The following is a 12,846-nucleotide window of genomic DNA, read 5'->3' on the forward strand; positions in this document are numbered from 1 at the left end:
GTCCACATATCTATTCAAGGGACACCATCATAGGACCAAACCACATCAGTCACACCTTCAAGGGCTCATTCACCTGCACATCTACCAATGTGATACATGCCATCAGGTGCCAGCAGTGCCCCTCTGCCATGTACCTTGGCCAAACTGGATGGTCCCTACACAAAAGAATAAATGGATACAAATCAGACATCAAGAATTGTAACATTCAAAAACCAGTAAGAGAGCACTTCAATCTCCCTGGACAGTCAATAACAGACTTAAAAGTAACCATTCTTCAACAAAAAAACTTCAAAACCAGACTTCAACAAGAAACTGCAGAACTGGAATTAATTTGCAAACTTGACACAATAAAATTAGGCCTGAATAAAGACTGGGAGTGGCTGGGACACTATAAAAAATAATTTTCCCTCTGTTGATACTTAACCCTTCTTGTCAACTGTTGGGAATGGGCCACATCCACCTTGATTGAATTGGCCTCATTAGCACTGACCACCCACTTGGTAAGGCAATTCCCGTCTTTTCTTATGTTGTATATTTATACCTGCCTACTGTATTTTCCACTCCATGCATCTGATGTAGTGGGTTATATGCCACAAAATATTATGCCCAAATAAATTTGTTAGTCTCTAAGGTGCCACAAAGATTCCTACTTTTTTAATATTATAATAATTTATGTTGTACTATATGTTGGTCTCCTGCCATTCTGTGTAGTATTTTAAATACAGAAAGATGACAGGATAAAGAGCTTGAGAATGTATATGTTACATCACCAGTTTGTTCCATGTATGTTAACATGCACGGGTTCACCCTCTGCCCTGGGGGAACCCCACCTCCACCCACACACTGACGGAAGTGCTGGGAGCAGGTTTACAGGAGCCATGCTGTCAAGGGCTGCCACAAAGGTCAGTGAGAAGTACAGCACATTGGGAACTTCAGTGAGTTTTTGGGACTGAACTCTAACTACCTTGAGAGCAAACCTTGAAGGAAACTCTGAGTGCTAGCCAGCTTGTTTCTTGCATGTAGGAGCATTAAACCCATTAATTTTAATTCTGAAATGCTTTGGGATATGAGTTCAAATCCAAATCCCACACCAAGATTTGGACTCATCATCCCCAATGCTGACACTTTGGGAGGGTTTGCAGGAGAAGCGTGGACCCTTCACAGTTATAGTATAGTACAGTAAGGGCTTGTTTCTTCTTATAAGATAGTCACATCACAGACCTTAGCTCTCTCAATCTTTATCATTCTGACTAGGCTGGAGGGTTTTGTATGGAGACAAACTTTTTCAGGTGTTGGCCTCTTTAAAACTGGCCAACAGAATGTCGTCTCTTGAAGAGATGAGGGTTCCAGTACAGTTGAGACAGGTGGATCAGGCTGTGTCTGCGGACGGGCTGTGGATCCCTGATCCCACTTTCCCCCAGGGGAAACCAGGCAGGAGGAGCCAGGCTATGAGGAAATTTACAGTGAAAGGAACCAGAACAAAGGCAAAGTGTTAAAGAGAATCTTCAGAGGAGGAAAGACCAAGGAAACGATAGAAAAAGCGAGCAAGAGACGGACGGAGAAAGGAAGGCAGAGAAGACAGGTGAAGTGAAAATGAAGATATTATTGCTAAACAAATCCTGTGCACTCTTCTCTAAATTATTAGTGTTCATATAATATAAAGTTGTGACCTTGATCATTGCGAAGTTCTGGTCCCTGCTCTGCCACTCACTCCTTGTGTAACTTTGATGGGGGGTTAGCCTCATTATAGTTCAGTTTCACCACCAGTAGAAATGGAAATAGTACCTACCCATCTAGCTCACAGAGTAGATGTAAGGCTGTTTGTAAAGTACTTTGAGCTCTTCAAAGTAAAAGCACTGTAAGTTTTCATGGTATTATTATTGTTGCTATTATATCTGAATCTTTATGCAATTGGGTATTTTTATTTACTAATCATGTATATTTTATTCTTAATCAATGGTAAATAGATAAGGGAAAATTAACAGACCAATTATTCATGTTTTGAAAATGGTATTTAATATTAAGAGCAGTATTATAGTAATCAAGTGTTACATCTTTAATAGTTATTTTGAGTATGTCTGACTTCTAATGAAAAAGCTGTCTTTTTTAGATGTTTTGCCTCATCAAATTGTCAAGATAGCAGATTCATTTTTGTTAATTATTCTTTAGCATGATATTTAAGACATTTTAAAAATAATAATTTAACAATTAGAATATATTACACTTGAGTTTCTCTTAATATCAAGGTTCCTGTTGCCCATTTCTTGTTGCTCTCTACCAGTTAAAGATTCCTTGCATGACCCTTCCCGAAACTAGAAAAATAAATCCTTGCTGTCTCAAATTAACCAGGGTCTAATGTCTAAGGTCATATTGAAGGGCCTGTAATGGCTATTGTGTTTTCTTACACAGTCACTGCAGTGCTAGTATTTAATTAATTATGCAGTAAAGCACTTTGATGTATCTTGAATATGAAAGGCAATTCTGTAAAACCAAATTCTGTTCTGTTGAATCCAGATCAGATGAAGAGTTTTTTTTTACTCTCCCTTTAGAACTCGTGAACACAGTTGAGATTAATTTAATAAAATGTCCCCCCAAGTTGTAAAACTAGGGCATATCATTCTGATGGGCTATTTAATTTTAGAAAAGTACTTAAAACAAAAGGAAAAATATATTGTTGCCCTGCCCTCCTCCATCCTAAAAGCATCTCATATTCTTGGGAAAACAACAATCCAGTTTTACAGTGACACAGTCACTGTGGTGCTAGTAATTAGGAACAAAATGCTGTTAAAAAAATTAGAAGTAAATTTTAGCAGGTGTGGCAGATTTTATGTCCTCCTTCAGGGCACATTTCACCACCAATGTTATTTCCCCTTGACAGTTGCTATTATATATGATAAACGATCCAATACTAATTCCCTGTTGGCCAAAGAAAAAAAGGAGAATTAAAAAAAATACTTAATGGAATCAGTTGATGGCTCAGCAGCACAATGGACTCCTGCTACCATATAACAAATGTGGAAATAAATGTTGATATGAAGTGGAGAGATTTGAGTTTGAAAACAGATGTTGATCCCTTTGTGATGATGTAAGACAATTATTTTATTCTATTAAACTCAAATGAAAAGACTGATGTAGATTTTAGTCATTAACTAATGCGTGTTGATGCAGTGGAGTGACAGTTGCTCCAATTGCCATTAGAGATCTTGTACGTTTTGAATGGTTTGAAAAAAAGGACTGACTAATGGGCATATTAATTCAGAGACCAGTTTACCCATAAAAATAGTTTTTAAAAATGTATGCCTTGTTTTTATGACTGAACTGGGGTTTAGCTGAAAAAAGATTGTTTTTAACTTTTTACACTGAATAACTTTATACTTTATTCAGTTTATCATTTGTCTGGGTTGGGCTGTAAACTCTTTAGGGGAGGGACTGTGTCTCATATGTTAAAACACGGCATATACTTACTGTGTTCTATAAATAATATTGAGTTTATCCAGCAGGCTATTTGGCAGATTCCATCTGGTATATTTTAATATAAGTATTGTTTCTCCTTTGATATTGATACTTTTTGAAAGTACTGAAAGAAGGCATGCTTAAGTATTTAATATGCTGGTCTAGCTGCTGTGGCATGGGAAAGAAAGTTGTGTTTGTTTAGTATCAGGACAGAAAATCCCATGCTCCTTGTTTTGTTCACTGCTGCAATTTAACCTGGCATGAATTAATACAATAGAACCTGTTCTGGATAAAAAAAAAATCTGTTTATATTTTTTTCTGAAGTTGTATCTAAAGGTTTGGGACCTTGTTTTGTTGGATTTGTCACTAGCTTTCAAAGCAGCAGCAGTTTTTCAACATATGAGAAATCTGACTTTTTTTTTTTTAAATGTGCTTTACCTTTCAGAAGCTCATCAGAGGAAAGCAGAAAAAAATTGTCTTATTTCCATGAAAAATCTTAAAACCATGGTCTCAAAAATATAAGCAAATCATGGCTATCTTTAAATGGACTCCCTTTTCATTTACACTGCTTTATTCTGATAGCCTATGTTTAAGTGTATGTATTGAAGCTCTCCAATGAGGATGTATACAGTAGGTTAACTACTATCCAATAACTGTTAACTCCTGACCAAACATCTAGCTAAGTTGTCTCCAACCTTTTTCATCTGGCCACGCAGGACCGTGGCGGTGGACGAGCATTCGCCAAAATTCCACCAACAAGCAACGTCAGTAGGCTTCGCCACCAAAATGCCGCCGACAAGCATCATCATCCAGAGGTGTCACCACTGAAATACCGCAGAAAATCGGCGGCATTTTGGCGGTGACACTTCTGGATGATGCAGCTTGTCGGTGGCATATTGGCGGATGCTCATGTGCCGGCCAGTACGCGGGCGTACTTAGATGCCCCGATGGGCACCAGGGTGCCCGCGGGCACCGTGTTGGGGACCTCTTTTTAAAAATAACTGCTACAGTGCTGTCTCCTTAGATAATAATAAACTGAATAATCCCCACTGCAGCCACTAATTTCTATTGCTGTTACTCTACCAAGCCTTCTAATGTGGAGGGCTTGGTTCAAGCCAAAAGCAGCTTTCCCATGTGGGATACTGCAAATTAGATGCAAAGATCATGACTATGTGTTTTATTGAAAACATTATGAATGTGGGATTCCTTCCTTCCTTCACGGTCTGCAGCTTATTTCAAACCATGAGATAAAGTTTTCCAAAACTGCCTAGATTAAAGGCTTGTTTCCTTTGAACTTTACTCTCCAACTGCCTAGTTCTATATTATTATTTATATTACTGTAACTCCTAAAAGCCTGTGTCATGGCTATTGTGCTAGGGTCATCTCTACATCAACTGACACTTAGTTACATAATGTTTTTTTCCCCCAAAGAGATACCAAAATGGGCCACTGAACATTATACTGCGATCACTTCACTTCACCCACTGCTGAAATGAGGTGGAATGCAGCAACCATTCTGCGCTAACAGCACAATGCTCCATCACTGTAGGGAGAGAAGTACTTTTTAAATTGAAAATGCAGCAGAAATCCAGAAAAATGTGTGTGTATATATATAATTACTCTAACTGGAATTCAGTCAACACATCTCAAGGGTCCGTTTCTACATTATGAAAAGTACCAGGGGATCTTTTCTATCTGCAAGTGAACAAGGTCTCCCTTTGAAGTCCCATCTGAAAGACAGCCTTACCAGCATCATTTCAGTAGTTAGTGTCTACTGAGCTAATAGTGCTACCAGGGTGCAATGCATCTTTCAGCACCTAGATTTTCTTTGGTAGTCTCTCAGCTATTTAATGAACAGGCCTGATGCAGCACAGTTCAAGGAGTTCTTACATTGTAAGCTCTTCGGAACCATGTCTTCATATGTGATTGCACACATCCTAGTTCAACCCTGGCCCTGCTCCTGGATGGGTACATTGCAGCACAAATGTAAAACGACAGATCATCTGATACGATCATAATTTATTAATGCCTCAGTGGGCTTGACTGCATCAAGCTGGTCCTGATCTTCTTATACCACAAATCCAGTGCCCAGCTGGCTGATGCCTCCAAGAGAGCAGCCACCTTTTCTTTGCCTTGTCCTTGGCTGGAGGGACGATAAGAAAGGCTTAATCAGAGACCAAGGGGCGGGAGGGGGGAGCGCTGTGCTCGTTTAGCTGAGAGCCGAAGGTCGGACACGCTCCACAGCCCCTTCCCTTTTGCTCTCGGGGCTGGAATTAAGGCCCAGTGCCCCAGTGCCAAGGGGGGATCTTTCACCCCCCACCTTCGCCACTCACTGAAGCGATGGCCTAGGAGCCCTGGCTAACCTCCGCGCTGGGGAGCAGGGGCTCGGCCACGCCTGGCTCTTGTCCTCCTTATCAGCCGGAGTGGATGCTGCAAGGCGTGTCCGGGGCTCTGCTCATGTGATGGAGCCAGCGGGAGAGACGGGCGGGGGACAAGGGAGGAGGTGATTTTTTAAAGGAGTTGGCAGGAAGCTGGGCTGGCTCCTTCATTCGCTGGCTAGGCTGACCCTGAGCAGGAGCGGCCGGAGCCTGCGGGGGCTGGCCGGGCAGACACCCCCACTGTGACCGGTGCTGGGCGGCCGGGCGGACAGAAGCGGGGCGCCGGGAGAGCGGCAGCCGCACACAGCGACATGGGCGCGGGCAGCTCGGTGGAGCAGCAGAGTCCGCAGGACGCGCCCACTGCAGCAGCGGAGTCCGAGCCCGCCAGTCCGGAGGCGGCGGCGGTGGCGGCAGCGGCGCCGCTTGAGCAGCCCGAGGACCCCGCCAAGGTACCAGGCTCGTCCCTTGCAAAGCGGCGTGGGGCTGACCCCGCTGTGTGCGCGGGAGGGGGGAGGGGGCATTCTCCCCTTACACCCACCCACCCGCCGGGGCAAACTTCCCGCCCGCCCGCGGCTGAACACCTGCCTCGGCACCTGCCCCTCCCCGCGCGTGGGGGCGGCCGAGTGTAGTGCTGTGCGCGGCGCGGCGCTTTGTCCGCAGCGCTCTGGGGCGGGGAACTGCGCCAGCGGCGGCTGCGGCCGCAGTCCTCAAACTCCCCCCGGTGGGCAGCCCAGCGCCTGATGCGGGCGGGCCAGGGGCGGGAGTCCCCTTCCTCCCCCACGCGCCACGGCTGCTGGGGAGCTCGGGCGGGCCCTCTCCTGCACTGCCCCTGGTAAGCGCCTCGCTCACCTTCGGACGCTAGCTACATCCCATTGCATCTGGCTCCGCTCAGCCCGCGGGGCAGCCTCGGGGGAGGCGTCACCACAGCCTCGCCCTTCTTCAGCCCCTGTGTATGCGTGTGCTTGTGGGGAGACCCCACCCGGGACCCGGGGCTGGAGCCGCCTGACTGCGGTGCGCTCCTGCAGTCAGCGCTCAGTGGTACCCCGTGCTCGTGCTGCTCCTCTCTGCAGTCTCGTCTCCTCCCCACGGAGGATGCAGGTGGGAGGCGCCTCTGCTCTGTGCGAAGGAAAACCAGCAAATCTATGGCTTTTCCAGGCTCTCCTGCCTTGACAAGTTGCTCAAACTCGACAGCAGCCTTCCCCGCCTCCCTCCCCCACCCCCACACCCCTTTTCTTGCATTATGACAGCATCTGTGCTGAGTAAACACCCCACTGGAGATTCTCACATCGTGTTACACATGTGAGCAACATGTACAATTTTTAAACGAAAAACAAAGTTGGCAATAGTAGTTAGTCCCTAACGGTAGTTTCCATAATCCTTAATGTATTCCCATAGGAAAAATGTAGTAATTAGCTAAGGGTGAACCAGCACTGATGAGAATGTAAGTGTCTTAATAGATGTGTTGGAGAATTGCAAGACATTATTTTAATGTTTGCTGTTTACAATACATTATGAACGAATACATTTTCAAGGTGCTGGAACGCATCCTTGGTTGGGAGGATGATGGGGGAGGGAGGAAAATTATGTGCAACAAGGATGTTTTCATAACATTAGCTTTGTTTTTAGATTGTTCTATATAACAGAGGGAAAACAGTATGTACTGATGCAGAAGTTACACAACTTTTCTGATTCTTCAGGGCTGGGGGGTCTTTAAAGTATGAGCATTCAAAAATTCTTTTAATCTAATGTGTGGGTGTGAAAGCCTGAGAACTGGTGGTGGCTTGGTTTCCTTGACCTTGTGATTCTGATTTTAACTTTCAGCTACAATTTTCCATAGTTCCTGGCCTCCAGTAGACCTTGTTTGCATGTTTTGACAGATTCAGTAGTGCACATTAAACTGCTTTAACGTCAATGTTAGTTTATAAAATATTGCGGTATTTTGCAATAGTAGTTTGGTATTTAGAAGCCAAAAGTTTATAGCAGGCAAGATGATTGTTGTGAATCATTTTGGTAGACATTAGCAGCAGAAATCATTAAATATTTCTGAAATATCTGACAAAGGTGATTGAAGACAACATTACTTTACTCTGGAGAGGAAAAAAATCCTGAGAAGGTCAAGCCAGTGTCTTTTCAAATTATGTGAAAAATATGTTTCACAGTCAAGATAATGTTAATATCTAAGAAGGGACATAAAATTCATAATCATATTAATCCAATTATCAGAATAAAGGCAGGATAAAATAATTTTAGGTAATCTAAGTAATGTCCTTTTTGTAGAGGGCCCAGGGCTACCTAAAAGTAACTTTACATATATTTTTTAAATTGTTTTTTCCATTTTTCTCCTTAAGAAAAAAATCTTTCTAATTAATAGAATTAATCTTGTTATCTAGAAAAAGCTGTGAAAAAGGAATCCTCCTTTATACATTTAACTGCTTTTATTACTAATAGTTTTATTTTATTGATGATGGTTTCATCTCTGTAAAATACTATTTTACAAAATTTAATTTGGATGTAAATTAACAGCTTTGTCTTGCTTGGTTTTCCATAGCCTGATGAAAGATTTTTTTTCCCATGAGGTTTAGCTTTGTTCACTTTTGCAACCTCACTCCACTAAAAATCTCAACTACAACATCTTGTTCTGTGCTTATTACAACATAATAGTGTACACTTTGGCACAATATACAGAATACTACAGTAAAGTAGTATATAAGTGCATAGAGGATTTTTTTTATATTCATTCCATTCAACCCTTTCAAACTGGGAAATTACCAGACTATTATGCTTGTATTTCCTTTTGGTTACAACCCCTTTTACTGTTTAAAAATTCAAAACTATTAAAGAGCTAATTTGTTCACTGAAGAGCTGCTAATGTGACAACTTTAAAGGAATGATCTTTTATTGAAACACATCAACTGAAATTTTGCAAACTGCTTTTTAAAACTAATCCAAATTGAGTGAGACTTGGCAGGTCAATTACAGGCCAAAGCACTTGGACAGTCAGCTCTGAGATCCTGGGTAGGGCCCAATATTATTTCAAAATCTGACAGAGGTTTTCTTTCAGTTCTTCCAACACTTAAAATGACCCAGAACATTAAGTCATAGTTTCTCAGAATTTAGTCTGTTCTTGTAGTAGATCAACATTTATCTTGCTCACTTCTGGAGAGTGCCACATTCATATTCTGGGTTGGGTGTATTGTTGCAGGCACCACAGGATATCAGTTTTCATAATATGCTAATATAATAATCTTCAGTAGTGCAATTCAGTCAGAACATGAGTAAAAAACCATTATATTGTTTTCAAATGTTAGAATTATAATTGAAGAATTAATAATTAATGCAAATATAATCACTCAGGTCTTCAGTATGATTTCTGTCCAATCAAGTAAGTAGTAATATGATAGTGGATCCATTCATCAGCCAATATATATTTATTTAGTGTCTTATCACATCCATGGTGTGCATATATTTGTTGATGAATATAGGAATCTCTGGGGACAATTTTGAAGTATTTTAAATGTAACTATAAAATATTAATCTGTCAAAGTCAATAGTTCCATTGTTACTGTGTTTATCTGATATGGTACATCTGCATAATATAGACTTATAGTTGCAAAATATTTGACCGCATAGACAATAAAAAACAAAACCTCTTATTGTCTGTAGCATCCAAAATTTTGCAACTATGACTACATACTAGCCTGTAGATGTATCAAATAAACATGCTACACTATGTGTATGAGGAAAGAGGTTTTAAAATTTCCCAAAGGCTTCCCTTTTTTTCCTCCTCCTTTCTTCCCCTCCCACCTGCTTGCTGGTAGCAGGTTTTTAAAAAGAATCTGCTGCCAGTGGTATTGCTCAGCTTAGTTTATTGGCAGCAGTATGTTTTCTTGCTGTTTATTCTTTGAATCTCACTACTACTGCCAAGTGACAGAATGGGATCATCAACAGTGAGTTCTCTTTTGAAGTCCAAGTATAGTCAAACCTCGCAATAACGCGCCCTGCCATAACGCGAAATCACATATAAAGCGGTCATAAGTTGGCTCCCCTTTAAGGCCCCCAACGCCATGGCGCCCGCCCGGACATTTATGTGCCCCTGCCTAGTGCCCAGCAGGGGAGAGAAGCTGTGGCCCCGTGCCTGCCGGGGACAGAGAACTCCGAGGCTGCAGGCGCCAGTGCTCTCCGTCCCCAGCAGGCACGGGGCCATGGATTCTCTCCAGGCCGGAGAAAAGCCGCGGCCCTGCACCTGCCGGGGACAGAGAACACCGGTGCTTGCAGCCTCGGAGTTCTCTGTCCCCGGCAGGCATGGGGCCATGGCTTCTCTCCCCTGCTGGGCATTAGGGACTAGTGGCACTAGGTGGCGCACATCAATGGACAGTGTTGGGGACCACTGACTTAAACTAACCGGCTTGAAACCCGCTGTACCGTGACCCCGCATTTATCGTGATGGAATTTTTTGGACCTCAAACATTGCGTTATAGTGGGGTTTCACTGTATTATCCATTGTTCTGTTCTATAATTTTACTTACAGAACCACGTGCCCCTCACTTCTGCCTCATTTATATCACTAAATCACAATTAAACAAAAGTTAAATCTCGTGTTACTTTTGCCATTGACTTCAATAGGTCCAATTTCACCCTATGACACACTGGTATGGACAATCTGGTGATTGCATTGGTTCCCCCACCCACATATTTCCTAGAATATGTCTACACTAAAATAAATAAATTATTTATTTAAAAAAAGGTGTATCCTTAACTCACATTAGCCATCTTGGATTAAAATAGGGGGGAAGACATGGTAACTCAGCTTTTAACTCATGTTAACAGTGCAAGTAAAAGCCTATAGAGGGAAACTGAGGTTGAACTTGAACTGCTCATCTGAGTTGCCATGTCTTCACTGCTGTTTTAATCTGGATTAGCTAAACTGAGTTAAGAACACACCTGTTGTTGAAGTATTGTTGTACCCCTACTGCAGATAAGGTGAACATGAACCTTTGTACCTCACATTTAACAAAACTCTTGCTCTGTTGGACTGAGTTGGGAGGTGGGGGAATTCCAAAGTCAAAGGCTTTCCATCATGAAAGCTCAGCTTCTGAACACTCATATCTAGGAGCTATTGGCAAGAATATCTACACTATGGAGACTACACTGGTGTAGCTATGCCAGCATAACTACATAGTGTAGATGCAGCCTGCACTGACAAAAGGTTGGTTTTTTTTGTTGATGTAGGAACACCACCTCCACAAATGAAGTTAGCTGCTGGAGAGACAAGGTGGATGAGGTTAATATCTTTTATTGGACCAACTTCTGTTGGTGAAAGCTTGTCTCTTTCACCAAGAGAAGTTAGTCCAATAAAAGACATTACCTTTCCCCCCTTGTCTTTCTCATATCCTGGGACCAGCACTGTAAACAGTGAAGCATTCTTCCATTAACATACTGCACCTATGCTGGAGGTTAGGTCAGCATAATTGTCCTTCAGGACTGTGATTTATTCGCACCCCTGACCAATGTATCCGTGTTGACCTAACTCCTAAGTGTAGACCAAACCTCAGTTGTGGCAGAGTTACAGAGCGATGTTTGTTAGAGTACTTCTATAATGTGCACTGTATGGTCAATCCCACTAACAAAATGAGCCATTTCACTTTTTATGAGTGGTTTTTAAATGTAGTCCCTTGCAGAGTACATTACATAATCCAATTATCTCATAGACTTTAGGGTCAGAAGGGACCAATATGATCATCTAGTCTGACCTCCTGCACAAAGCAGGCCACAGAACCCTACCCATCCACTTCTATAACAAACCCCTAACCTATGTTCAAGTTATTGAAGTCTTCAAATTGTGGTTTGAAGACCTCAAGCTGCAGAGAATCCACCAGCAAGTGACCCATGCCCCACGCTGCAGAGGAAGGTGAAAAACCTCCAGGGCCTCTGCTAATCTGCCCTGGAGGAAAATTCCTTCCCGACCCCAAATATGGCCATCAGCTAAACCCTGAGCATGTGGGCAAGACTCACCAGCCAGCACTCAGGAAAGAATTCTCTGCAGTAACTCAGATCTCATCCCATCCAACATCCCATCACAGACCATAGGGCATACTTATCTACTGATAGATGTGGGAAAGAGAGACACTCAAAGAGATTTTAAATTTCACAGCTTGTATACATTTTAGTACCGTATATACTCATTCATAAGCCAAATTTTTTTATTAAAAAAGGGAAGCACCAGAGAAGGGGGTCGGCTTATGAATGGGTATAGAGAGGGAGAGGTGGGACACAGCCCTTGCCCCCAACAGAGGGAGCAAGGAGAGGCAGCACAGCCAGCAGAGCCAGCAGGGAAGAGGCAGGGCCACAGTGTCTCCGCTTCAGGCCATGCTGCTCTTCCACCAGCTTCCGAAGCAGCTGCAGCTCGGGGCTGGTAGGCTGCATCTATGCCGCTCGGTCCCGCCCCCCCCCCCGAGCACGTTGTGGTCGTCCCACCCGTCCCAGCCCACTGGAACATGCGTGGCTGCGCTGCCCAGTCTGGCCTGCTGGAGCAAGCTGCAGGCATGCTGCCCACAGGCCCGGCGCTTCCATTTAGGCGGCCTAGGCAATCGCCTAGGGCACCAGGATTATTGGTGGGCAGCATTTTGCTGGAGGGGGTGGGAGGCGGCTCCAGTGGAGCTGCTGCAGTCGTGGCTGCGGACAGTCGGCTGCTCGCACGGCTCTGGTGGACCTCCCGCAGGCACGACTGCGGCAGCTCCACCGGAGCCACGGGAGCAGTGCGCGGGGCGGCGAAATTGCCGTGCGCCTAGGGCGCTAAAACCCCTAGCGCCGGTCCTGGCTGCCCAGCCTACCAGAGCAGTCCAGCCAGGCTAGAGACATCCTCCCCGGCCCTGCCCAGATAAAGTGGGAACAGATAGGATGGGGAGAGTGTGGGGGTCCCAGGCTAGAGGTGGGCTCATATGGGGGGTGGTCACAGGGGTTACTCCTCTGACTCCCAGCTTCTCCCCCTTCAAAAAATTTCCCCACCAGTTGCTGT

The 12,846-nt window shown here is 43.8% G+C and overlaps 1 protein-coding gene and 1 long non-coding RNA gene across 2 annotated transcripts in view; one reads left to right on the forward strand and one right to left on the reverse strand.

Moving 5' to 3' along the window:
• Nucleotides 1–5,452: 5,452 nt before the first annotated feature.
• On the reverse strand, nt 5,453–6,900 carry LOC115648652. The gene is made up of 2 exons (XR_003999637.1): nt 6,681–6,900; nt 5,453–5,596 (listed from the first exon to the last, which is right to left on the reverse strand). It is a non-coding gene; the product is annotated as an uncharacterized LOC115648652 (long non-coding RNA).
• The window catches only part of AKAP12 (A-kinase anchoring protein 12), a 135,860-nt gene continuing 128,966 nt past the window's right edge, over nt 5,953–12,846 (forward strand). Inside the window, exon 1 of the mRNA XM_030556582.1 lies at nt 5,953–6,280. Within this exon, the coding sequence (XP_030412442.1) occupies nt 6,143–6,280 (138 nt within the window). The 5' untranslated portion in view covers nt 5,953–6,142. The remainder of the gene's footprint in view (nt 6,281–12,846) is intronic.

The sequence above is a fragment of the Gopherus evgoodei genome, chromosome 3 (genome assembly GCF_007399415.2).
Source record: "Gopherus evgoodei ecotype Sinaloan lineage chromosome 3, rGopEvg1_v1.p, whole genome shotgun sequence".
Lineage (NCBI taxonomy): Eukaryota > Metazoa > Chordata > Testudines > Testudinidae > Gopherus > Gopherus evgoodei.